The following is a 27,809-nucleotide window of genomic DNA, read 5'->3' on the forward strand; positions in this document are numbered from 1 at the left end:
TGCCAAAAAAATCTAGATCTGTAATAATCTAGTTTTTTAAGAACAACTTTTAGTATTTCAGAAAAGGACATCATAAACATGGGTAGGTTGTTAAACACTAAATTTAGAAGGACTAACCTACTCTTAGAAACTGGGAACATGTCCACGTTCCTAGTTTCGGAAACGTTCGTTCCATTCCAAGTATGCGGGAACAATCTCGTTCCCATAGTGTTAAAATATTTTAAGTATGGTACCACGTACCAGGTTGCTGAGGAGGTCGCAAAGGGAAAGTTGGATGATCACTTCCCACGTGTTTGTTTGAAAAGGTAAGCTTCAGTGTCCAAACACGTGGTATACTTCACATGTAGGATATATTATATCATAGTTTGTTATCTTATTTATTAACTATGTAGTTAAGATTAACATGTATACTTATTAACTATTTAAGATTATATTTTGCTGAGCAGCTTGCTCAAGGTGGAACTGCATAGGTAAGCTGTGGTGAACACCATGAAAGGTAATAGATTTGAGATAATTTGTACACATTGATATGTTTGGCCGATAAATTTCAAATTTGGGTTTGTTTCTAAATTTTATTGAGTTACCTAGTAGTCAAACACCAATTGCCTCTGGAAGAAAATCCATGTAACCTTGTCATCCAGAGCGCAATGAATAACCAAGGTTAATCTGTTAGTTAGAATTTCATTACTATGTAGTTCCTTTTTCCAGTTTCATCTCCTATGTATACTTCTGGATTAAAAGAAGTGGGATATGGAGACTTGAAAGGGGACACATATAATGACACTAATTTAAAGCAACCGAGTTTATTTCTTCAGCTCATGTTGTTCAAACTAAACTAAACCAGTGTGCGGATCAAAGCAATTGGTTATTCAAAGAAAGCAATTGGATCAAAGGAAGCAATTGCCTCGACACCAATTTGTCAGTTGTCAGTGGTCGAGCCTAATGGCTTACCTTGGTCGAGGCCGGCGCAGTTGAGCAACCTTCCTCTCCGATGTCGGGGCAAGATCCTTCTCCTTCGACCTTCCTCTCTAGCGGCACACTGGCGTGGGACAAAATGTTAAAGCATATCTACGGCGTGGTTTTGCAAGGGCAGTAACTTTGAATTACAAAGAAGCACTGACAACTGCCTTGATAAACCCTAAACAAATCAGCACTAACAACTGACAAATAAGCATATCAACTTCATTGGAGGGTTGAGCCTAATGGCTTACCTTGGTCGAGGCCTACGCGGTTGAGCAACCTTCCTCTCTGCTGTCGGGGCAAGATCCTTCTCCTTCGACCTTCCTCTCTAGCGGCACAATGGCGTGGGAATGAAGGGGGCGGGGCGGGCAAATGACGGCGGGTGGGATTGATCAGGGGATTGGGCAGGGGCAGTTTTGTTTGGGTTGTACGGAGATCATGTCGCCAAGAGCGCGACAGTTGTTTGCGGACTGCTCGGGGCTGCACGCTGGGTATGGAGGTCGTGGCGAATCGCGTGCGGGCGTGCGGGCTTTTGCGGCAAAGGTGGATTTCGCAGAGCTGTCGCAGCATGTCAGTTGGAGTGGGGCGGGGATTTAGGCGTTTCGCGGCGGGGATCGCGACGGGGTTTTCGGCTGGCGTATCGCGACGGCGGGTGGGGTTCGCGGCGGATGGCGGGGTTCGGGGCGTACGGGTTGGGCGGATAGCGGCGGCCGCGCCTTGTGGTTGGCGTAGGGTTGGCAGTTGGTGTCGCGCCTTGCGGGATGGCGGCTGTCGGGGCGCGCTGGCGTGCGCGGAGTGGTCGCGGCGTTCGCGGGCGTGGTGGCTGGGGTTATCGCGAACCGCGCGCGGGCGTGCGGAGCGTAGAGGTGGGGTTTTCGGCACGCGAAGGTGGATGGCGCGCGTATAGCGGCGGCCGCGCCTTGTGGTTGGTGTAGGGTTGGCAGTTGGTGTCGCGCCTTGCGGGACGGCGGCGGGACGACGGATGGGGTTTTCGCGAACCGCGCGCGGGCGTGCGGAGCGTACAAGCGGCGGGGTTTTCGGCATGCGAAGGTAGATGGCGGTCGTGCGCGCGGTTGCGGGAATCGCGGTGGGGGAGTGCTGCGCACGGTGGCGGGAATCGCGGCGGGCGGCGTGCGTGCGGGCGGATTGCGGCTGGCGGCGCATCCGGAGATTGGGCGGGTGGAGCAGGGATTGCGGCTGGCGACGCATCCGGAGATCGGGCGGGTCGAGCAGGTGCGATGGTTTGTCGGCTAGGAACCCAGAGGTCGGGCGGGTGGGGCTGGGGGCGGGGGCGGTCTACAATGAAACCTTAATAGTTAGTACAGAATAGATTTTATTGGTTAACGTGTCCATCCCTCTCAAACACAGCATTAAAGAAGCTAGAGATCAAACTGTTTTTAAAATCAAAACCCTATCAAACTAGAGCTAAATACTTTTCGTTGCTACTATATTTTTTTTCCAGCACGCCATTTCCATTCTCCTTTCATCCATTGCGAGTTTGCGACTGCGAACACGCGCGCAAAAAATATTGACGAAAACTGGAGGGGTAAAGGGGAAAAGGCGACGGCCGCCTGGGCCCTGGAGGAGCGAGAAGGCGGAAGAAGGGGAGCGGCAGTCGCAGGCCGCAGCTCGTTGATGGTGGTTAGGGTTTCGCCGCCCGCACGCTCGACCTGCTGAAGAATCGCCCCCCTGTTGAAGAGGTCTGCGCCTCGCCCTATAAGGCTCCGGGGAAGAGGAGATAGACATCAGTGGACCCCGGCGCGCGGCTGATGGCGGAGCAGGAGCGGAGGGACGCGGAGGCTGGGGGCGATGCCGCGGGCGCAGCGGTGGCGTCTCACACCAGCAGCATGCAGGTGAGGTCTCCGCACCCTACTTCTCGGCTGTCCTGTACGATTTTGGGAGCTTTATGATGCGTAGATCCGCTCGCTGCTATTTGATTGGCTAAACCTGCGTCCGTTGCGTGCCTTCATTTTAGTTTGTTAGTGCGTAGTAGGTTCTGGAAGGGAGCTGTCGGAATTTTGCATGGAGGCGGTGGGGAATTTCTGTGGGCCAACCGTGCCTTAGATCCGAGTTAGCTGCCGTTGGAGCTGGTAAATTATTGTTCTGAGAGGGATTGGGTGTGCTTATTTCTTGGTGAACTGTAGTAATGAGCGAGATATCATAAGACTTGGTTTTTTTGTTCATGAGGAATATGTGGGTATGTTTTTTTTTGTTTTTTGTGCTATCCCCATGCTGCTGTACCAGCACCTGCATGTTTGGGAAGTAGTGAGGCCTGCTTTACTGTGGAGTTAGCCTGTGTCACTTGGTTTCTCACTCTGTCAGTGAACTTATTGGTGATAGTCTCGATGTGAACAGTTCAGCACAATGAGATTGACAATTTAAACAAAGACGAATGTGCCCTGAGCATGATGTAATCACTACCCATATGCCATATCATTTCGTAAACGTGGGGCATACTTGATTGAATTATATTGATACAATATATCAGCTACTACCATTTTGATTATTTCTATGCCGGCAGTAGTATCCTTCTATCTTGAAAACTGTAGAGCCTTCCCATCTCATCTGAAATTTCTATACAATCAAAAGTTCCAGCTTAGGTGGATGTGATCTACATTGATAAACTTAACATCTAGGAAGTAGGAACAGAAGTTGTTTTGATTTAAATTTATTGCATCATTTGATTATATGTACCGGTGGGATTTTGTTCCTCTGAAGCCAAATATCCCAACTTCATTGAATGTCTCACTTCATTGTAGAAAAACAATCGACTTTTGGTAGTTTGACCTAAAAGAAAGATAATAAAAGGCACCCATGATACTCCCTTTCAGTGGTTGTTGCGTATGTCAGAAAGGTCAAAACAGCTTGTGATACCTGCCAGCTGATCTATGGTCATATTTGTATCCGTAGTTAACTAGTTATACTACCCAATCCAAGTATCGGTCACTTCAGTATTAAACAAACACTGATAGCCATGATTTGTTAGACATTGTTGCAATGGACTAGAGCACGTGATGAATGTTTCACTTGCACAGAATTTTTATTGTGGATAAGAGGCCCTTGCAGCAGCATGTCATTAGGTCTAGGTGCAGCAGAGGTACCAAGGATAGCAAAGTATGACAGTAGCTGGGCATAATGTGGGAGAGCCTAGAGTGCAGATCTAACCACGTCAAAAGTCCTACAAGTCTTAACGTTCATATGATTAGACCGAAATTTTGTTTTTAGGAATTTGCAAATTTTGATTAGTTCTTACTGTGTTAGTCATTGGTCCAACGTCCAATGAATGTTTAATTTGTGTTAACTACTAGCCTTTCTAGGGTATCTATATCGAGGAGGTCCACACGCATAATATAATGATGAAGCATTCTTCTATTTTCTGTCTCTCGAGCTCTCTAGTTCTCTCTACCAAGCTATATCTGTCTGTCTCATTACAATCCTTAACCCCATTCAGCCATGTATATTACTAACGATGGTTACAATTCTAACTGTTCCAGCGTGTCAAAGTATACCGTTTGGCTGATGGTGGGAAGTGGGACGATCAAGGAACAGGTCATGTTTCTATTGATTACATTGAGGTATGAAGAATTTCTTTGCTAATATGGGTGGTATTTATAATTTCTTATTCATGGGTCTAAGCTAATTCTCATACTTTCTCCTGATTTTCTTTGATAGTGCCCAAATATTTGTTTGCCTCTTGATCTACTTTAGTTTTGCTACCCTAGTACCTTGTTGCAACATGCTTCATTTGACCCTCATTCTGTTTCTACAAATAATGAAATTGTCAACTATTCATTTTTTTCACTGTCAAGGGAACAGTGTCCCAATGTAAAACTAAAGAAAACCTTGTCGAAGTAGACATCATTTTCATATTTCATACTGTAATGGTGATTCATGGAACAGTGTCCCAATGTAAAACTAAAGCAATAGTCCACTAAAAATGAAAATAAGCACAAATTACTTGATGATGATTCATGGATCAATATATCGGTGTAAAAGTAAAGAAATGGTCCAGTACAAATGGAAACAAGCAGAAATTACTTGTAGTCTATGCCTCTATGGCACCATGATATTCTGTCATTGTATTATGATTTCTAATCTGTGTGCTTACTTTTTGGACCTTATATGATTTATTATTTCGTTGGTTTCAGGGTTCGAAAGAACTCGGTTTGACTGTTTTAGATGAAGATGACAATGAGACGCTACTTATGCACAACATCACATCTGATGATATTTACAGAAAACAAGAAGGTGAACTAACTCAGTATCACTCTGTTTTTGAGCTAATTCATATCTTTTTTGCAACTTCCTAATCCATTTCTTTTGTTAGAAACAATCATTTCATGGAGAGATCGTGAAGCAGCGACAGACTTAGCACTAAGCTTTCAGGAAGCTGCAGGATGCTCCTACATATGGTGATTGAAGCAAGAGCTGTGGTGCAGTTACCATGTTTTTGTTCAATTACTCTTTTTGGTTTATTTGTGTTCTTTGTTGGTGCTTTGCAGGGAACATATATGTGAAATTCAGAGAAACCTTCAGTTCAGTAACCTTGGTGGTGAGTTTTTAAAAATCAGCTGTGACTGTTTATTCAACCACACATTTGCATGCAGCATGCTCTTCTCATTTTAACGATGCCTGCAGCTCCGGAAGTTGGTCGTCGTCAATCATCAGAATCTCTAGAAGCCTCTAGAATAATGCATTCAAATGGTACACCCCCTTTGCTGAACGTCCACTTGAGATTGTGCCATTGTGGTATCTTTCAAAAATAATATTTAGAAATTATTTTAAAGCGTCTAGTTTGGGAACATAACAGAAAAGTATCTTACTGTCCATTGCAAAGTAGGTGACTAGATTCTGGAGTGAAGCACAACTAGAATCTGGCCGTTCACTATTTTTGCTTGGTGTTATGTGAACGAAAAGGCTTGCACCATCTGAATATAAATAAATGTGTCCTATGTTAGTAGAGTTCAGTGACCATTTGTTACTCTATTTTGTACTTTTAGCTCGATAACTAAAATGAATTCTTTCAATTGTCCTCACACATTCACAACAATGTTCGACTCATGTTGACCTTATATAGAATTCCTAAAAATATGATTAATGTATCAAAGTCTTATTACACGTACTATGCTGAAGAGCATTATATTATCTGGCAATATTTTTTTTGAATGCAATCAAAGGCGGAAAATGTCCTTAGGGCATCACTTTTTTTTAAATTGCCTGAGATGCTTGGCGAATTAAAGAATCATTATTGAGAATTATCATTCCAAAACGAAAAGAATGTTCCTCTCAGCCCAATATACATTATGGAGAAAAAACTAGCCTGTTTCTTCCACCTGTTAACTATGGTAGTAATACATTAACAGACATCATCTGTAGTTCTGTTTCTCATGAAGTTGTATTTATATCATGTATAGAATAGCATTGCTGTTAGGTATGAACTAATGGGTAAAACACGACAATGCCAACTTGGAGGCTGAAGTGATAAAAGATGATTCACTAACTCTTGAGAGTTATGGGCATGTTTTTCTCGGCTATTTTTTGGTTCAATAGCCTTTTGTTTTGGTTTCTTCTCCATCCTTTCTCTTATACTTTGTTTTGCAAACATGTGAGCAATGACTTGTGCTTTGCTCGGCTGCAGTTCATATTATTATTCGCCTTTTTTAGCTGCAAGCTCATTTGCTGTCTACGATATATGCATGTGTATTTTACCTCAACTTGTTTGTCTCACTATTGTTAAATGTCTAGTAACCATTCTCCCCTTTGCAGATGATTCATTCCGCTCTGCTAACGGTGAATTCAGGGAACTTCCTCCTGTTGAGCTGTCTAATCTTCCTTTTATTTTGAAGGTTAGATTTTTCTTGTGTTCTTATCCTATGAAAATGTTATTATTTGGCCTCCAACATGTAGTCACAACATTTATTTATTTTATGTTTGTGTTTTGGTTCAATGTTTACTTTCTCTATTATTATGACACTACTAATATGCATTCTGTCACTCTGGGCCAATAATATAGTTTGCGCTTGCCTCATCATGTTTTTAACTCTGATACCTTGATGAATACATGCTGAAATTTAGTAGTCCCATTTCTAGCTTTTGACTACCTGCTTATTCTTCTATTTGTCTAGTGTAGCCCAGGGTGTGAAGGTAAAACTATGATGATCTGTTTTCATATGTAATAATTGATACTAGCAGTGAAAGGGGTTGTGGGGTTGTTTGCCAATCGAGACAGTCTTGGAACCAGGCCACTCTGCTTGCCTATTGAAGGGCATTGCTTATATTGTTGGAAACCTAACCCATGGAGTGGGCTGAGTGTTGCATATATTAGAAAAAAGGAATTACATGGGGTCATGGGCTGGGCCAAGGCCCATAACACTTAAACAGAATACAACAATCTAACAGATATTGCTAGTCTGATATGTACCTATTTCATAAAAATGACTTTAATCTTTTATATACCTTTTGCTTTTGTTATTGTTTTGGGGGAGGGCAGCCACAAAGAACACCTAGATAATTTTCAGTGATATGTTTACCAATAAGGAAATTGCCATATATTCTTCTGATGCTTGGGAGCTTAAATGAACTGATTTGAATATACCGCCGACAATAATTTGCAGACTGTATTGGAGGGTGGCATTACAGATCAGATCCACATGGCAGAGTTGATAACACAAGATGTAAGCCATCTAAACCTTGCCATGTAATGGTCACATGTACATAATGTATCGGATTCTTGCTAGCATTGTGCTAATTTTACTGTAATAGCCCGTTTGGATGTCGATATTGGGCACATAATTGGGAATTGGAATCAGTTTTTCTAAATTCTGTTGTTTGGTTGCACACAAAATTGAGATTTGGAATCAGAGACCCAATTCCTTGGAATTGGACTATAACTAGAAACTCACTCTCCCAATTCAGAGCGTCACCCATCTGTATTGCGTGGAATTAGGCCGCTCAATTCCAAACTCCAATTCAGCGACATCCAAACAATTTTTTTCTCGAACGCGCAGGAGAGCTGCGCATCATTATATTAAGAGAGAGAAAGGTCTGAAGTGGACCACAATACAATGCCCGAACAAGGCAAAAGAACACAGGAAAAAAAATAAAAAGATCAGAACCTTAATACAGACAGGTAACTCTATCCTTATCTCATGCTGTAATAGGACGACCTCAGCTGTCACAGCATTAAGCGCTAGAAATAGCCCTGACCCTATTAAAGGCAGCCGGGAGACCAAGGCTTTCAAGTTGCTTTGCACCAGCCCTACTCCAACACTCCACTTTATCCATAAACAGTCTTTGAATGGTGCTCAAGGAAGGACTTGTTCCATCAAAAACAGCCCTGTTGCTTTGGAGCCATAAGCACAAGGCTCCCAGAATAATGATACTATGAATACCCTTTCTGATTTGTTTGTGCACTCTCCTATGCACTACCCTTTCTGATTTGTTTGTGCACTCTCCTATGCACCTTGCCCCACCACTCAGCAAAAGAGCCCACATCTCTATCAGGCGTGAGATGGTCCATCCTCAAAGATGAAAATATAGCAATGCCAAAATTGTCATTTCAATACAATGGCTGATTTGGTATTGAACCCAATTCAATTCCATGCCCTCCAATATCAACATCCAAACGGAGCATAAGATATATTACTTTCACCGAACATCAACCAAACACCCGTTACTCCCTAATCATGGATCATGGGTTTGATGCAGCACACTAATTCCAAAAAAAGCCTACATACTGATGTATTCGTGCCTCCTTATTAGCGCCATTTTGAAAATAAGTGAACTCGAACTTTCTGTCTGTTGAGTCTTTTGGGAAAGTGCCTCTCGATATTGCAGCATCTATAGTTTCTCTGTTGAAAAGTTATTATTGATGGGCTAGATGTATCATCTGCATTATTGGCTAATACACTCTTAGTTTGTTTTTTCTTTTAGGTTCATTACCTCATTCTTTCTTAGACATTAGATGAAATAATCTTATGTAGAATTCTGTTTGTAGGTAATGTTTAAACAAGATTACTTTCCACATGCTAATGTGTCAGAATATGTAGCAGTCTCCTAAGACCATCTCTAGCTGCTTACCTATACCCATATGGCCATACCCATATTCAAACTACACTCTATAAACAGTGCAATCTACAATATAAAACGATGCAAAACAGTGTTTTTAGTGACCATATAGGTACAATATACAGTAGTTCACCCATATGCAGTGGCAGAGCTCTATAAAATTGACGCCCTGAGCCACTTTTAAAAAGTTCTTTAAGTTATCGTGCAACTAAATATACCGCTAAAACATAATATACCACAAACATAGACTAAAGTAATATTTATCTCAATTCAGTACCTTAAAATACGACAAAACTTGATAAAAAGTTAAAATTACCTAATTAAAGATGATTTGGTCGTTCCCCGCCTCTAATAGCTTCATAAACATCAACACATAAATTTGAACCTACACATTGCATCAATTTGCTTAATTGGCATGCGAAGATCGGGATCAATGATAACTTCATCAACAATAAAATGATCTTAATGTATTTGTCCTCTTCATTGTCGTGTTTTGATGTCAATCTACAATTAGAAAGTAATAATACAACATTTAACAATCAACATACAATGGAAATGGGAGAATAGGGGAGAAGAGAATACTCACAAATCACTGAACTGGGAGAGGTGGCGCCTTGGATCCATGACTTGAGATGGCATCCTGCAGGCGTCCAGAGCATATAACGTGTTAGGCACAAACCTTGACAACAACACCGCGCCTAAAAGGGATTTGTCAGCTCAAATCAATTGTCAGCCCCCAAATTCAACCACCAAAACAAAACGAGGAATTCCGCGGAGCACATCCCAAATCAATTGTCAGCCCCCGAATTCAAGCTCAGATCACACACAGCAAGCAAGGGAAACAGAACAAGTAAGGATACAAGGAGAGCTTCCAACAAATTCCCAAAACTGAAACATCCCCAAGAGAAACCAGATCGGCGACTACTGCCACCTACTACTCCTCAGAGCGAAGAAATGGTGCCGAATTCCTAGTCAGCGGCAGCAGGCGGAAGAGATGGCCGCATGCCACGCAACTGGGAGCCTCTCCGAGCTCGAGCACGAGTGGATCACGCAGCCTGGCGGTCGGCACGAGACCCCAATGCGATGCCGGGGCTGCACAGCCCTGGCCGCGACAAAGGGGAGGGGGGAGCGAAGGAGAAAGCTACGGACACCTACCTAACCCTAGAGCGACGCGACACCAGCGACGACGGCGTTGAGCACCCGACCGCTTGCCCCCATTCCGGCGCCGGACCCCTTCCCCCCTGCTCCGCCCCCGTGTGGTGTGCCCGCCGGATTTCTTCGCCGGAAGCTCGCTGGCTCCGGCGAGGAGGTGGTGGGTGGTGAGGCGAAGCGGAGACGCCGCGGGCCTCTCAGGGACAAGTTGCAAGTGGAGAGGAAGGGTAACTGGGCCATGCTTTTTGGGCCGAAAAAACATAACTATAAGTGGATATTTGGGCCACGACCCAGGTGGCCCGGGGCCCAAATCCGCCCTTGCCCATATGGTCACAAAAAACACCTTTTGCACTGTTTTGCACTGTAGATTGTATTGTATGTAGAGTGTAGTTTGAATATGGGTATGAGTATGAGTAAGCTGCTGGAGATGGTCTAAGGAGCTGTTTCTTTTCTTGATTAAATAATTGTATTGTTGCCTGCACAACATCTCATGTCCGTGACTCCGTGTAGTGTAGATGTTGTCTCGACACATAAGATTTGTTAGACTCATCCCTTTCAATTCGAAGAGATGTTTGCTTGAGTCTCACTTTATGATCTTACTAGTTATTGTTGTACATTCATGTAATAGTAGACCATATGTTTTCTAATGGGTAATATAAGGAGGAATTCGAATGGTGGTGGTGATAATAACATGTAGTTGTAATCCAACCACATGCATTTAGTTATATGATTCTGATCTCATGTAAACAAAACTCGGCCAGACCGCCCCACGGTATTTCACTAAGAAGAGCTCAACCGAGAAAAGCCACGAAAACTGCCCCTCTCATACATGGGGATGCCGCCCCCTATGGTGCAGGCCTTGACCTGTGCTTTGAGGCCCAACCCACATGACCAGCCCCTTACACGAGGTCCTGCCACCATAGGTCGGTTCATCTATGCCGACCAAGGGAACCAACAAGTGCTTCTTTAACTTCAGCTTGAAATTCGCTCCCACGGGAAGTCAAACCTAGGACTTGAGGAGTGCTACTTAGACCACCTAACCAACTCAGCTAGAGGCTCCTTCACTCTGATCTCATGTATTGGCGGCTGGTTTCATGAAATGAGTCCAGTTATACTAGAACGACTAATATGGATATACAATGATGCCTCATCATTTTCCTCGAATCCAATATTGGTGCCATTAACTCAAAATAAGAATGGGTTTAATACTTAAATAAACTGATTGGTGGTGCTTTCCTGCTGGAATTCCCAATGTTTTTCTAAACGCTAAATGGTAAACAGTAAGTCACCTACCATTTAGCCATTATTCGGGCTAAACGGACCATTAAATGGGCTAAATGGATGATAAAACGGAAATGGCATACCACTGTGTAGTGTTTACACGGTGTTTAAACAGGATAAATGACTGTTTAGACGAACAGTGGGAATTCCTTCTTGACTCTCTTTTTGTTGGTTTGATGTGGATCAACATAACTGTCACAAAAACTTTGGAGAGAGCTGCATAGCAACAAATGCATAGAATTGATTATGCCGTCTTTTTTGGGCATGATTTTTATTTCTGACTGAAGTCTTGAATTGTACATGCAAATTCTTGCAGCGGGACTTTTTCCCAAAGCTAGTGGACATTTTCAGAATGTGCGAGGATTTAGAGAACATAGATGATCTTCACATGATTTTCAAATTGGTCAAGGGAATAAGTAAGTACATACCTTTATTAAAAGTGCACTTACTATTGTTTTGTACTGGTACTGATTATTAATTTTCATTCTGCAGTATTGTTGAACAGTCCGTCAATCTTTGACAAGATTTTCTCTGATGAGTTTATCCTTGACATAATAGGTGCCCTTGAATGTATGCTATCTCCATTGTTTCCTGATGTTTCTCATATACCTTCATTATAGCATGCAATCATGTGTGATCTGATTATAACTGCAATGCATTGTCCAAGGTTGCTAGTTTCTTATTTTAACTAGATATACTCTGTACAGATGATCCAGAGGTTCCAAGAGTGCAAAAGCACCGTGCTTTTCTAAAAGATCATGTAGTTTTCAAAGAGGTATTCTGGGCTTTCTTGCACATATTGTCATGCCTGAGAAGAAGGTTATTTAATGTATATATAACTATGTTTCTGACACAGGCCATACATATTGAAAATGTTTCTGTTATTTCGAAGATTCATCAAACATACAGAATAGGCTATCTTAAGGTCAGTGTCTCTTCATAATTGTTAGCTAACTTTTGTACCGCCTTGGTATATGTTAATACTCCTTTTACTTAGCTGTTAATCTTTTTTATTTAGCCTCCTCTATGGCATGACGTTTTTTGGGGGGCATTTGCAGGATGTTATTCTGCCACGAATATTGGATGATGCCACTCTAGGAAGTTTTAACACAATGATACATTCAAATAATGCTTCTGTTAGTGTTTCAGTCTCACCCTTGGTATCCTTAAATTGTTTCCCATTTGTTACTTATTACGATATAATAATCTGCCTTTAGGTTATTTCCATGCTAAAGGATGACACACCCTTTATAAGACAACTATTTGCTAGGATGAGGTCATCAGATATTTCTATGGAATCAAAACGAGAATTGGTGAGAAGGCTGTATTGTTCTTGTTAATGACGACTTGGTGTCTTTGTTTTTTTTAACAGTTCTTGGGCGAAGTCACTAACTCACTATTGTAAATTAATTAGCATCATTACAATGGAATTGAGTTAGATAGTTAATGCTAATGAGGCGAGACTGCCCCATCGCTGCTGGCACTGATGCAAATTTGATTATTATCTGAGTCTAATTGTTCTTTATAGGAAGTTGGACGTCTAGTTTCTGATTGCCTTTAGGGAATTTGGGTTAATGCTACACAAAAGTTTCATCACCTTAAAAACTGATACATAGTGTCTCCGACTTCTGTATGTGGCTCACACATTTTGGGCCCATCTCATTTCTAATGAAATTGCTCAAGATTTTGTCACTCGTATTTGCTATCAAAGTCTCTCTATAAGGAAACATGGCACTAGGTTTAAGCTGTTTGCCCTAACCTATTAGGCCGAAGGGGTCTGAGTATATATATAGGGCAGGATACTGCCATCAATATAACAGAGAGTCCAACTTGGGTACAACTGCCTTAACCGACTCTTACTCTAACCCTGCTATCTCTGGAACAGATCAAACCTGACTCTATCATATTTTTAACTAAGTCAGTTAAGGTCTTCCTCTATTATAGAACAACTGTGTGGACCCTGATCTGTTATGGCCGTAGCATGATATACAAGCACATTCTATTCTAGCACCCCCTCAATCATAACTTACACAATAACACAAGTTAAGATTATCTCTAAATGAAACCAGCATCTGCATAGTTAGTGCCTTGGTAAAGTCATCTGCAACCTGATCTTTTGTAGATATGATTCTGACCTCCAAAAATTCTCTAGCTACTCTTTCTCTCACAAAATGAAAATAAATCTCAACATGCTTCATATGACTACGAAACATTGGATTTGCTGCAAGATAGGGTTTTCCAACATTCACACCAAATCCTTGCAGCAGGATGATAATAAACCTTCAGCTTTTGTAAAAGGGACTGCACCCACGTCAATTTTGCAGTGGCGTTGGCTATAGTTTTATACTCCCTCCGTCCCAAAATAAAATTTGTTTTTGTTTTTTAGTGGATTCATACAATACTTGGTGTATGTGTTCTATATGTGTCTACACTCATTATCATCCAGTTGAATATAGACATAAAAATCGAAAGCTAAAACAAATACTATTTTGGCACGGAGAGAGTATTTAGCTTTAGTACTTGACCTTGAGACTATAGGTTGCTTGTGAGCACATCAAGGCATCAAATTCTTACCAATATATACTGCAAAAACCACATATAGAGCGTGACACATAGGTGAGTTTACAATTTTTAGACCATGTTCAAGATTAAACTAGACATATATAAGGATCCTCTTCACAACGCTCCAATGATGAGTGGTAGGTGCATGCAAAAATTGACACATCTTATTGACTGAAAAACTTAAATCAGGTCGTGTCAAGCGCTGTAAGACACCCCACAATGCTCCTGTAGCTTATTGCATGATTGCATCTTCGGGTTCAAGCAACTTGCCTTCACCAATCCTCAATTTCTCCAGGGAATTCTGGTATCTGTTGTTAAGGAAATTCGGTCTGCATTCTTTGGCTCCTCAACCAGATGTTGGCTCATATCTAGGCTGGTGGGAATCGGTGGGGAATATTGCTAATGGGCTCACAAAAAAAGGCCTTGATTCCCTTATCATTCTGGGAGCCTGGACCTTGTGGAAACATAGAAACAAATGCGTTTTTGATGGCTGCAACCCTAGTGTTACCATGAGTCTTAGAGCTGCTGATGAGGAAAGGACACAATGGGAGATTGCGGTGCCAAGGGGCTCTGCCATTTAGCTGTACCTTTAGCTGAGAATTAAGGAGGGTCTAATGGATTCATTTATGTTTGTTTCCTACTGGCCTCCGTAAGGAGGCTGTTTGTACTGGCCTTCTTTGGCCAGCCCCCCTTTTTCTTCTTCTTAATATATAATGGGGCGTAGTTCTCCTGCGCTTTCGAGAAAAAAAATTTCTCTAAAGTACTGAGCGAAGTTGTGTTGGGTGTGCGATTCATCATTCTAACTTTGTTGAGCAAATCTGAAGTATATTTAGCCTGTGACAAATGAATACCATTGTCAGTTGTTTGAACCTCAATGGGCACTTAACTTGGTTGAAGTTACTTGTCTTCCTCTCATGAACCCTAGCCATCCTATATATGTCCTAGTCCTACTCTCCTTTCTTCGTACTCAAGCGTTGGTAAAGATGCTCATACGCCCTATCCTTTGCCACACTTACGACTCGCTTTGTAGTCTTCTTTGTTACCTTGTACTTCTCTATGTTGTCCACCTCTTTTTACTCCTTAATAGCCCTTTGGACTTTCTCATTTCATCACCAAGTATCTTTAGCTCCGCCTCCATTCCCTTTAGTTACTCCACACACCTTAAGGCCATCTTCTAAATGCAGGTTACCATCTTCTCCCCACATGTTTGTGTCATCGTCTTTCTTTCAAGTCCTCTTTGATGGTCCTTTCCATGAAGACTTCTGCCTTCTCTCCTTTCAATTTCCACCACTTTGTTCTTGCAATCTTGGCTTGTTTATCCCTACGAGCACGCACATAAAAACGGAAGACCTCGACCACAAGCTTATGTTGAGAGGCAACACACTCCCCATGTATCACCTTACAATCCAAGCGTGTTCGTTTATCCTCTCTTCTTGTGAGGACAAAGTTAATTTGACTAGAGTGTTGGCCACTACTATAAGTCACTAAATGGAAGTCTCTTCCTAAAGAAGGTGTTGGCTATCAACAAGTCTAAAGCTACCGCAAAGTCCAAGACTTCCTCCCCCGCCTGATTCCTACTACCATACCCAAAACCTCCATGAACCTCCTGGAAGCCTGCATTTGTTGTACCTACATGCCCATTGAAGTCTCCTCCTATGAAAAGCTTCTCATTAACAAGTATAGCCCTAACCATGTCATCTAAGTCTTCCCAGAAAAGTCGTTTAACACTCTCATCAAGGCCTACTTAGGGGGCATGCACACTAATTATGTTCAAGACCAAATCACCCACAACAAAGCTTGACTAAGATAATCTTATCTCCTTGCCTCCTCACATCCACCACACTGTTCTTGAGACTCCTATCAATCAAAACTCCCACTCTATTTCCTCACATTCGGGCGTCGATGTAGCACACCACTAAGGAAGTAGCGACCCGATCCTTGCTAACTTGACACTTTGCCCAGATCGTGACATGACGCGTCGCCAGGGGGTCGACTCGGCCCTTGCCCATTTAACACCATACCCAGGTTTCGATATGAGGGTTACACCCTAATGAATTTCTTTCGTGTTTCTGAAAGAGGGATATATGCTGTGTAGGCTATAGTATATTGAATGAATAGAGAGCCAGTCTCCTGCGCTTTCGAGAAAAAAATGAATAGAGAGCCAGCGGTTACAGAATATATAGGGGGAGGAGGAGATCATGTGGCTTATAGAAATAGCACTAGAGTGATCTCCTCAATCAATCAGGATCAGACCCCCTGCTTCCTTGTGAGGGCTGATACATATTGATCCCCTACTGCAATCAGGATATCTCCTACCATAACAACCTGTTTTCTATCCATAACAAGCCTGGTTACTATCCTTGCCTAGCACACGTCGGCAGAGCAGGTAACGGGGGAAAGGGTACTGCTAACATCCCCTGCAGTCGGGTTGTTGTAGGAATGGACATTCAGACTGGACCGGAACTCCATGAAGACCGAAGAAGGTAGCCCCTTGGTGAAAATGTCAGCATATTGTGAAGATGTCGGAACATGAAGAACACGAAGATCACCGAGAGTCATGCCCCGAACTCATGATATCATGAAAGATGGAGATATGCTGTGTTGGCTATAGTATATTGAATGAATAGAGAGCCAACGCTTACATAATATATAGGGGGAGGAGGAGATCATGTGACTTATAGAAATAGTGCCAGAGTGATGTCCTCAATCAATCAGGATCAGACCTTCCTAATGAGGGTTGATACAGATTGATCCCCTACACCAATCAGGATATCTCCTACCATAACAGCCTGGTTTCTGTCCATAACAAACCTGGTTACTATTCTTGCCTAGCACACGTCGGCAGAGCAGGTAGGGGGGAAAAGGATACTGCTAACAGTTTCATCTCCATAGAATGGCTAGGTTTAACGTTGGCTCGCCAAGCCTAACACAACCCTCCTCCTTTATGAGGGCTTGTGACCTTCTATGTTGAGGCAAGATAGGCGGAGTCAAGCAACATAGGCAGAGTTTTCTGACTCACCAGAACAAAACGTTTTATTTTTATTGACTATATTTTGAACACCTAAAAGGACATATGACCAAGACAGCTATGCCAACAGTGAGGGGACATCTTGATAGCACCAAGAGCCCCTCACCGGAGGCTTGGCAAGGGATAAAGACGATCTTCACATCTACCATGAAGCAGAACCTTCCTCGTGCCAGATTCTTAATTAGAAAATGATAAGGAAAATATTCAAGGAAGACATAGTTGTCTTGGGAAAATTGATGGACAAAAACTAGATTCTTTGTAGCACAAGAACATGTAATACATTATTGAGTTGCAAGGTTTTCACAGGAGTATTAATAACATGACCAATGTTAGTGTTCATACCTGCCCCACTGTCTGTGATTATCTGATCTGTGCCCTTATATTTATGCTATTGTACTTGTTCTAGATCGTCAGCTTGTTCGGATCAGATGTGATGTCATCAGTCGTAGCTGTGTGGAGGTACCAGTTAGTGTCGACACCATAGCCATGAATGCCATGAGTGGCCGCAACAATAATCTTGGTCTTGGAGGAGTATCTTTCATTGAAGTGATACCAACAATCTAGGGTAACGTGCCCTACTTTGCCACATACTTGGCAGATCTTGTTAGTGTGCTGGGATTGTGAGCGTCCATTAGACGAGGAGAAAGACACACATTGATGGCTACGACCACTAGGACCATGACGCCCTCTGCCCCGACCATGGCCACGACACAGTTGTTGCTTTCGTGACCTTGACCAGCAACATTAGCAGAAGCTTGATGACCTCCATGAAGTAGATCCATACTGACATTGAAGCTGGGAGGTGGCTACAGTCACGGTGACCTGCTCAACATGGGCCACCAGAGTTGAGACTACCAGATTGTACTCTTCATCTAGTCCCACCAGGATGTACGAGAAGAGTTCTTCATCTATGTTTTTCTTTGTAGATGTCATCTCATATACAAGAGGCTTCATTTTGGTAACATATTCTAGCATAGTCATGCCACCTAGGGGGTCCTGTAGGTTGAAACTTGACTTATGACTTCTTGAGTCATGGAGGTCATGAGGAAACCGAAGACTTGCTGCTCAAGTCCCACCCACCGACCCCGTAGGTTGAAACTTGACTTATGACTTCTTGAGTCATGGAGGTCATGAGGAAACAGAGGACTTGCTGCTCAAGCGCCACCCACCGGGTGTACTTCGGATTGGGTTTCCCTAGCGAATCTTCGTCGCCTTTCTTGGTGTTGATCTTCTCTTCTGGTGTAACAACTGAGCCATCGAGGTAGCCCTGCAGCTGCGCACCCCCAATGTTAGGTAGAACTTGCACCTTCCAGAGCGTGGAGTTGTTCTTGGTAAGGTTCACCACCACAGATTTTCCTAGTAGGGGCGTTGGCACAACAGAGTCTGAGGTAGACGCTATGGAGACTTGCTGTTGCCGTCAGCTAGGGTTCTAGAGGTGGGTGCAGGAGTTGGTTCTGATTACCATGTAAAAAACACAACACCAAGTTTAAGCTGTTTGCCCTGACCTATTAGGCCGAAGGGGACTGAATATATATAGGGCAGTTAATTGTCATCAGGATTGCAACATGATATGGAATCCAACTTGGGTACAGTTGCCTTAACCGACTCCTATTCTAACTCTGCTATCTCTGGGACAGATCAAAACCTGATCCTATTGTATCTTTTAATTATAGTTGTTTAAGGTCTTTCTCTATTATGGCCCTGTTTGGTCCAGCTTATTTCACATCTTCACAGATTTAGGAAGAAGCTGTACCAAACATGACACTTCTGCAGTAGCTTATCAGTTCAACTGTTTCTTAGAATGAACTAAAAACAGACAATAATCAGAAGCTGCTTTTCACCAGCTTCTTAGATAAGCTGCTTTTCCAACAAGCAACAGCTGTGGCAAACAGGGCCTATAGAACAATCATGTGGACCCCAGATCTGATATGGCCGTAACTTGATATACAAGCACATTCTATTCTAACACTCTCTTATCTTTATGATTAGTTAATGTGATATAAGCAAGCTTGCTTTCCCTGTCTGTTTGCCTTGCAATTACTTGAACCTGGATTGAAAAATGGAATGCGTTGCGTCTTGTTTGTTGACCCCACTAACAGTGTTTCTTGTATTTCTAGGTTCTGTTCTTGCATGAATTTTGCACACTTAGCAAGAGTCTACCAGTTGTTCAGCAACTGCGACTGTTTCGGTAAGTCCTTCAGTTTCATTCTTCTATCTTTCTACATTTAAAGGCATGGCGAAACACTGCCATGGTATTGTATCAGTTCTCCAAATGTGTAAACGCATGGCTGCAGACTATCTGTACTACAAAAAAAAAAGAGAATGAAATATGACTATATAATACCGGTGTGCCTGAGCTTGGTGCTGTCATTGTTTTCTCTGCCTGACAGCCCTGTGCTTTGCCTCGCTATCGTTTGACTTCAGCTTGCTGAGGATATCTTGTTATAGGTATATCAGGGGTTACCGTTCAGATTTTTTATGTGTTTATTTCCTAACACCCAAAATCTTGAATCATTGTGCACAATTTGATTAGTAGAGTGCATACAACCAACCCAATGTACCTTAGATTCGAAGACAAATGTTCTACTCTACATTTAGATAGCTGTGGACTCTTTTTGGTTGCTGAAATTCTTAGGAGGCAGGAGCTAACCACCATTTTTTCTTCAGGGATCTTTCAGGTGAAGGCGTTTTCGAAATAATTTCTGATGTGTTGCAGAGTCAAGATAGAAAAATCGTTTCAGCTGGGTACTTGTTAGCCATTGCATTTATATGAGCATCTTTGTTAGCGAACCACATTTTGTTCGATATTCTAACTGCAGTGCATTGACGAATGCAGGACAGATATGCTGATACTTTTTCTTAATCAGGACCCTAACCTATTGAGGTCATATATTGTTCAGCAAGAAGGAAATTCTCTTCTAGGACTTCTGGTAAGTTGCAACTTCTTGGACGTCTGAAATCTGCAGTAAAGGCTTTTATATTTATACAGTAACACTCCTTAGGTCCTGAATTCGAATCCCACTAGAAGTGAATTTCAGGCTAAGGTTAAAAAAAGTCACTCGCTAGTTCCCCTGGTTGTGTGCGCATGAGATGAACTGACTTATGGGGGCGGATCCTCGTATAGGGGCTTTAAGGGTTCAAAGCACGAGTAAAGATCCGACCTATAGGGGGCGGACTCTCATGTTGCACGAGGGAGATGACACTATGAATGTCAATCATGAAGGTTGACCTTATAGGAGCTTGACGTGATGAGCTCTCCCGCTCCCAGCCCCTCTCCCTCCCCCAGCCCCTCTCCCTCTCCCCCTCACACCTCCACCAGCCTCTCGCCGGAATCCACTCCGGACCCGTCGACCAACTCTTCGGCCCCCACCCCCTCGGAGATTGCCCCCAGTCAGGCCAGTCGCCCGATCCCCCAGGAGGCAGGACGATCTAAGTCCCAGAGATGGTGTGATGACGTTATTGATGGTGACTCATCGGGAGGATCCTCCTCTGCTTATCATTCCTATAAAGAAGCTCTCCTTCAACCTTCTGGTCATGGTGGTAACGCCCCTGCTCCCCCTCTTCCCCACTTGAAGACGAAAGCTGGTGACCAGTCAGAGGTGCAAGGGTCTTCTGCTGAAAGTCGACGTCGAAAGGAGGATGGCTGGCAGGTGGTTGAGCATAGGAGGCGCCACCTTCCTCGTCGAGGATCCATAGTGGATCTCCGAGGGAAGTGCTACAAGTGCCTTTCTACCTCCCACCTGGTAGCTTCCTGCCGACGTCCTACGAGGTGCTATCGCTGCTTCAAGTTTGGCCATCAAGCGGCAAGGTGCCCCTTGCCGGAAGCTGGGCGAAAGACAGTGTGGCAGCGGCTGGGCTCTGGTGGAGATCGTACTCCGGTGTGGCTGCGTTTGTCTGGAGTGGACAATTCTGGCCCAACGGTGATGGATCGTCCAGTCATTCAGCGCAAGGCCCCAGTCTGGCGAAGGCTTTCCCCTCCAGTGAACTCCCCATTAGTGGAAAAAGAAGCACAGGGTGGCATGCTTCTGCCTGTTGGACGTATGAAGAAGAAGAGAAGACGTTCTAAACGCGGGAAAGGCAGCTCGGGACTGCAGTCGGGCCCAAGTCAGCCGCATCCCAATCCCCCTGTTGCTGTCCAGAGCGCCTTGCCGCGGAAACCTTCCTGCGTATTGGAGTTTTCCACTGATTTGGCAAGAAAGGAAGCTGCTCTTCGGAGAGCCTTGTTTGTTTCGGTGGTTGGCACCAGGCCGATGGTTCGCGGGGATGAGGTGATTGAGGAATTGGCGCGAAGTTTCAGCATCAACCCTGATGATATGTCTATCCAGCAGGCCACGCCGGAAGATTTCCTACTATTCCTGCCTGATGAACACACAGCGACCCAAATTCTTAACGAAGGACGACCTTTCAGAGGCCCTGGATTTTCTCTCAATTTTAAAAGATGGACAAGATTCTCTCATGCCTCGACGACGTCTATGGCGGCACTGGTTGATATTGAGATTCGAGGAATTCCAGCTCATGCTTGGGATATCTCCACGGCAAAAATGTTACTACAGGATTCGTGCTGGGTTTTGGAATTGTTAAGGGATTCAGGAACAGCATTTCTGCTACGCGCCTGGTGTTTTGACCCAAAATATCTGCATTCAGAAATGGAACTTCATATCGTCGAGCCGGGCAGTGATGAGCAGAAGAAACGATGTTTGACATACAACATTTCCATGACAGTGTCATCGGTGCCCTTTCAGATGACCAATAGCACTGAAACTCTATCCCCTTCCTCTGACGATGGTCAGTTTGATGAAGGAAATGACAGTGATCCAGCTGACTCCCAGCAGCGCCGCCTTCCACCTCAGCCACCTAGGGAATCTGTTCACCTTCGGATAGGCGCCCAGTTTGTGTCTGGAAGGAGTAGGGCGCTGTGTTCGGTTGAGGAAGCTGAAAGGATGGGCTTAGGCGCCTCTTCGGGACTTAATGCACAACATTCAATGCGGCCCCTTGAAGATTGCCCGACCTGGGGAGATGAGATGGGAATGCAGCTGGTCTGTGGCGCCTCGGGTCCTTCCAGGCAGATATGTGGCGCCTTGGGTCCTTCCAGGCGGATATGCGGCCAGCCGTCCATTGATGCTTGCGTTGCCCAATTAAATAACGCACAGCTCGATGCTCGGGCCGGCTCCTTCATATCGGTGGAGAGATCCCAGGAGTCGCCTTCCCCTTCATGGAAGCAGTGTAGACAGTTGGCTAATGAGGCACGCGACCTTGGGGTCCGAGCTGCCTCCTTTAATGATGAAGAAAGAACCAAGGTGCCACTAGCTGTTGGGTCGCTGAATCAGTTGAGGTCAGCCTCGCCCCAGTACCATTTAGCTGCTGGGCCGCTGGAGGGGGACCGGACTGATTCGCCCCAAGCTACTGGGCCTTTGGGATTTACGGGTGAAGCACGCCAGGATGATCTTGTGGCTGAACCGGTGGATTGGGCTACGACGGACCTCACCCATCAAATGTGCATTTCTGAGACTGAGAGGACGACCTTGACTCTGGGCGATCATGTGGCTGCGGACAGCGGAAGGAAGTCCTCAACCGGGAATTTGCTACACCAATCCATTCACTGCACTACTGGCATTGAACAGCCAGGGATGCTACATATTAGGGGCCTTCAATCATCCAAAAAGCTGATGGTATACTCACGAAAAAGGTTCAACAGTAGGGACAAGTCTGGAAATATGAATGAAGAAGGGAGTGGGCCAATCGCTTCTGTACTGAGGATTGATACTGATGAAAATACAGTGTCCACGGTGCGAGAGGTCAGCCTAGCTGTTACTACTGATGGTAGTCAGTCAACTTCGCAAGAGACCCAAACAGGCAGTACGCAGCTCAAGAACAAACAATTCCTTAGCAAGCTCTCCAAAAAGATTTCAGGCCTCCTTGCAACACCAGAAGATCCCCCTTTTATGACGTCTAAAAATGCCCAAGTTGCAGAAATTATCCCACGCCGCAGCCGTCGAATTGCTGGCGTGGGAGTTGAATTTGACAACATTGATTTATCCTCAAGAACCACAAAGAAAGTTATGCAGGCCTTGAAAGTAATTGGGGATCCTGGGGCAGTCACCCAGCAAGCCAAAGAAGACTATCTGAAAGTATTCTCCACTGAACTTCCTATTTCACATATTGAAGCGCTGGCGTCCTTTTTTGGATGGGTGGTACCAGATGATCTCAAGGTGGGCAGCATTAGTGTTGGCATTAGTGCCTGTTGAGTTGTCCTGTAGAGGTCGCTGATGTAAGAGGTTTGTAATGGATCCAAAAAAAATCTTGAGCTGGAATGTAAGGGGTCTCAATTCTACATCTAGGCAATGTTCTGTTAGAACTTGCATTGATGCTTGTGGCGCAGACGTTATCTGTCTTCAGGAAACAAAAATGCAGGAAATTAACAGAGGAAAGGTGCTGGCTATTTTGGGAACAGATTTTGATCAGTATGTAATGCTGCCGTCCGAGGGTGCTAGGGGGGGAATTCTGATTTCCTGGAAAAAGCATATAAAGGTGACAGGGCTGAACAGAGTGGATTCTTATAGTATCTCCTTGCAATTCCAGAGAAATAATGGGCAGTCTTGGTGGCTGACTTGTGTCTATGGACCTCAAAGTAATTCTGAAAAGATCCTTTTTCTTCAAGAGTTAAGGCATTTCAGAAGCATCTGCTCTGAGCCTTGGGTAATAGTGGGAGACTTTAATCTCATCTACAAGGTTGAAGACAAGAATAATGATAATATTAATAGATCTATGATGGGTCGCTTCAGAAAATTTATCAATGATGTTGGTCTGATTGATACTCCCCTAATTGGTCGCAAATATACCTGGTCCAATCATCAATCTTCACCAACACTGGTCCGACTGGATAGAGTTCTCTGCACTACTGATTGGGAAGCGTTGTTCCCTAACCATCTCCTTCAAAGTGCTGCTTCAGAGGACTCAGATCATTGCCCACTGATTCTTGGACTTAACAGTATGTGTTCTGGCAAGCGTCGATTTCATTTCGAATCCTTTTGGCCAAAATTGGAAGGGTTCCAAGAGGTAGTTCTGGAAGCCTGGAATTCGGTTAATGAAAGAAGTTGCCCTTTCCTGACATTCGAACTGAAATTGAAATCAACTGCCAAGGCTCTGCAGAGATGGAGTGCTAAGAAGGTAGGCCATGTGTCCTCCCAGTTGGCACTTGCTAGAGAAATTCTTCATCAGCTGGAGATTGCCCAAGACTCTCGGCTCCTGTCTCCTTTGGAGGTTTGGCTCTTGAGAGGGCTTAAAAAACACTCCTTAGCCCTTGCCTCCCTCAAACGCACTATTGCCCGCCTACGGTCCAGAATCAGTTGGATAAAGGAGGGCGATGCCAACTCTAAGCTTTTCCATATGCATGCTAGGCACAGGCAAAGGAAGAACTTTGTTGCCAAGATTGTGTCAGGGATGAACACTTTCACTGATCACGGCGAGAAGGCTAGAGCAGTAGATGAGTTTTATTTCAAACTTTTGGGCTGCAAGGCGGACAGATCCTTGACTGTTGATTTGGATTACCTGGGTCTACCTTCTCATGACCTGACTGATTTAGATGCGCAGATTGATGAAAATGAGGTTCTGGAATCCATAATGCAACTACCTTCTGATAAGGCTCCGGGGCCTGATGGTTACACAGGCAGATTTTATAAAGTTTGTTGGCCAATTATCAAGACGGATGTGATGGCTGTTATTGCTGCAATTTGGTGCAGAAAATTCCAGCAGTTTGGAAGACTTAACACTGCATTTGTTACTCTTATCCCTAAGAAGGAGGGGGCTGAGGAAGTAAAAGACTTTCGACCTATCAGTCTGGTACACAGCATTGCTAAACTTGTCACCAAGTTGATGGCCAACAGATTGTCCCAACGACTGCATGATCTTGTTTCTCTTAGGCAGAGCGCCTTCATCAAGGGCCGTTTCATCCAAGACAACTTCATGCTGGTTCAGCAGACTGCCAGATTGCTTCACCAGCAAGGCCAACCGAGGGTTCTTTTGAAGCTTGACATCACTAAAGCCTTCGATTCTGTTTCTTGGCCTTTTTTGCTTGAAGTACTTCAGAGATTGGGTTTCGGGCAGATTTGGAGGGATATCTTAAGTGGCCTTTTAGCAACTTCCTCCACACAGGTTTTACTCAATGGAGTTCCGGGGAACACCATCCCCCACAAGAGAGGGCTGCGGCAAGGGGATCCCCTCTCCCCTATGCTTTTTATTTTAGTGATGGACATCCTTGGTTGCATTGTGGCCAAAGCTGATGAGGAGGGGCAGCTTGAGCCTCTCTCTTCCAAACCACTGCACCACAGAATTTCGCTATATGCTGATGACGCGGTTCTTTTTTTCCACCCAAGGGAGAGTGAAATTCATACTGTCCTAGGTATTCTGAATTTGTTTGGAGAAGCTTCAGGATTAAAAACTAATATTCAGAAAAGCAGTGTGTATCCAATCCGTTGTGGGCAGGATGAGCTGGACATCCTCAATGATTGGCTTCCTTGTGAACTTTCGTCTTTCCCATGCAAATATCTTGGTCTACCTTTGTCCTTAAAAAAGCTGTCCAATAATCAGCTGCAGCCCATTATTGACAAAGTGGCTGATCAACTTTCTGGGTGGAAAGCGGACCTCATGACACGGGCAGGTAGAAGAGTGCAGGTTCAGTACGTGATGACTGGCATGCTTATATATCTAGTCATGGCAGTTGACATTCCCACAGGCTCGCTCAAAGCTATCGACAAGATCAGAAAAGGATTTCTCTGGCGTGGGAGGAAAGAGGTCAGAGGAGGACATTGTTTAGTGGCTTGGGGAAGAGTTTGTAGACCTCTTGAAATTGGTGGACTTGGGATTTCTAGTCTTAAAGAACTAGGATGGGCCTTAAGAATGAGATGGTTGTGGCTGCGCAAAACGGATCCGGATAAGCCTTGGTCCTCATTGCCCATGCAGATATCCAACAAAATAAAGGCCTTTTTTTGCACCGCCCTGCTCACTGAAATTGGAAATGGGTCCTCAACCTTATTTTGGCTGGATCGTTGGGTCCACGGAAAGAATATTGAAGATATTGCTCCTCGACTGCTTGCAGCGGTACCAAAGAGAATTAGGAACAGCAGAACTGTGCTTGAGGCCTTGACAGACAGGAGATGGCTAACTGATATTAAAGGGGCCTTGACAGTAGGTGTCTTTGCCGATCTCCTAGATCTCTGGGATGAACTTCAAAGTGTCCAGCTTCATTCAGACAGGGAGGACAAACATATTTTCAGGTTCGCTAATGATGGAATTTATTCAGCGAAAGCAGCTTACAATGGCCTCTTCATCGGGTCGACCATGGCTAAGTATTGGGAACTAATTTGGAAAACCTGGTCCCCTCCCAAGTGTAAATTCTTTTTATGGCTTGCTGATCTTGGAAGGTGCTGGACAGCAGATCGTTTGCAGAAGAGAGGTCTTAGCCATCCTGACAAATGTGTCCTGTGTGACCAAGAGCAAGAAACCATAGATCACATTTTGGTGGGGTGTGTTTTTGCTAGGAGTTTTTGGTTTCAGCTGCTGGGACAGGTCAACTTATCTGCCTTTACTCCTGTGATGGGAGAAACTAAAATGATGGAGTGGTGGAGCAGAAGCAGTGAGCAGTTACAGGGGATTGCTAAAAAGGGATTCAATTCTTTGATTACCCTTGGGCTTTGGACTCTCTGGAACCACAGAAATGGATGTGTTTTTGATAGAGCTACACCTAGCATGGAGGGTGCTATCAGAAGAGCTGAAGAAGAAATTATTATTTGGAATTTTGCGGGGGCCAAACATCTTGCCCTTATTACAGCTCCCATTCCAGGTGTCATGTAGGGATCTAGGAGTAAGTTCAGTAGTTAACCTCACTAGGGAAGGGTGTTGGTTGGTTAAGTTTAGATTGTGGGGGTAGGTTGGTCTAGTTTGCTTTCTTTCTTCTCCTTTTTCTTTTTCTTTTTCTTTATATTTCTTTTTCTGTTGTGTTTGTAATTGGTCTAATTTTTAGACCCTTCTTCTTAATACAATGATACGCAGCTCTCCTGCGTGTTCGAAAAAAAAAAAATGTTGCACGAGGGACTAGCTTTCGTGAGAAGAGAGGGAAAACAATCCAAAACGGATCAGTACAGGGAGACACAAAAAAACCCCAATACGGTGGCTGAAAACATAGAAACAAAAAGACATCCATAAGGAAAGAAAAAATAGGAACTGCTCTGATCTAAAGACCTAGGATTGGGGCTATTAGGAGATCTAAGTTTGTAGCCCCTTCTAACACCCACAAATCCCTCTCCTCGGTCCTCTTGATGGCTACCAAGACAGGGAGAAAGACCGTCAAAGACACAAGCATTTCGATGGTTCCACAAGATCCAGAGGCCGAGACTGATAAGCGAGTTTAGCCCTTTTCTGGCAATTTCATGCAGCCTGATCATTGCATCTTTTCCACCAGAGCATGATATTCTCTTCATAAACTTGAGGAGTGAAATTCTGGAGGTTAACCTTTCCCAACAGTCTGAACCAGTAGTTTCTTGCAAACACACAACTCACAAGGAGATGGTCAATGGTTTCTGTTTCCTGGTCACAGAGAGGGCACTGATCTGGGTGATCTAGCCCCCTCCTTTGAAGTCTGTCAGTTGTCCAGCACCTCAGAAGCGCCACACCCTGTCGCAGTGCTCAAAATATGTTGATCCAATGAAGAGACTCTCGTAGGCTACTTTGGCAGAGTATTTGCCATTATGAGCAAAACTGAAGG

At 44.0% G+C, this 27,809-nt stretch overlaps 1 protein-coding gene across 2 annotated transcripts in view; it reads left to right on the top strand.

Moving 5' to 3' along the window:
* Positions 1–2,311: 2,311 nt before the first annotated feature.
* Positions 2,312–27,809, top strand: part of LOC100502168 (uncharacterized) — a 50,166-nt gene continuing 24,668 nt past the window's right edge. The window contains exons 1-17 of one of the 2 annotated variants that reach the window (NM_001349054.1): positions 2,449–2,813; positions 4,455–4,535; positions 5,109–5,208; positions 5,288–5,372; positions 5,463–5,512; positions 5,599–5,664; positions 6,727–6,806; positions 7,575–7,634; positions 11,777–11,876; positions 11,953–12,030; positions 12,168–12,235; positions 12,317–12,385; positions 12,519–12,596; positions 12,678–12,773; positions 19,168–19,238; positions 19,718–19,795; positions 19,887–19,980. In NM_001349054.1, coding sequence (NP_001335983.1) covers positions 2,730–2,813; positions 4,455–4,535; positions 5,109–5,208; positions 5,288–5,372; positions 5,463–5,512; positions 5,599–5,664; positions 6,727–6,806; positions 7,575–7,634; positions 11,777–11,876; positions 11,953–12,030; positions 12,168–12,235; positions 12,317–12,385; positions 12,519–12,596; positions 12,678–12,773; positions 19,168–19,238; positions 19,718–19,795; positions 19,887–19,980 — 1,338 coding nt within the window. In that variant the 5' untranslated portion in view covers positions 2,449–2,729. Of the gene's footprint in view, positions 2,814–4,454; positions 4,536–5,108; positions 5,209–5,287; positions 5,373–5,462; positions 5,513–5,598; positions 5,665–6,726; positions 6,807–7,574; positions 7,635–11,776; positions 11,877–11,952; positions 12,031–12,167; positions 12,236–12,316; positions 12,386–12,518; positions 12,597–12,677; positions 12,774–19,167; positions 19,239–19,717; positions 19,796–19,886; positions 19,981–27,809 lie in introns of both variants that reach the window. The other variant, XM_008657167.4, reaches the window with a different exon arrangement.

The sequence above is a fragment of the Zea mays genome, chromosome 8 (genome assembly GCF_902167145.1).
Source record: "Zea mays cultivar B73 chromosome 8, Zm-B73-REFERENCE-NAM-5.0, whole genome shotgun sequence".
Classification (NCBI taxonomy): domain Eukaryota; kingdom Viridiplantae; phylum Streptophyta; class Magnoliopsida; order Poales; family Poaceae; genus Zea; species Zea mays.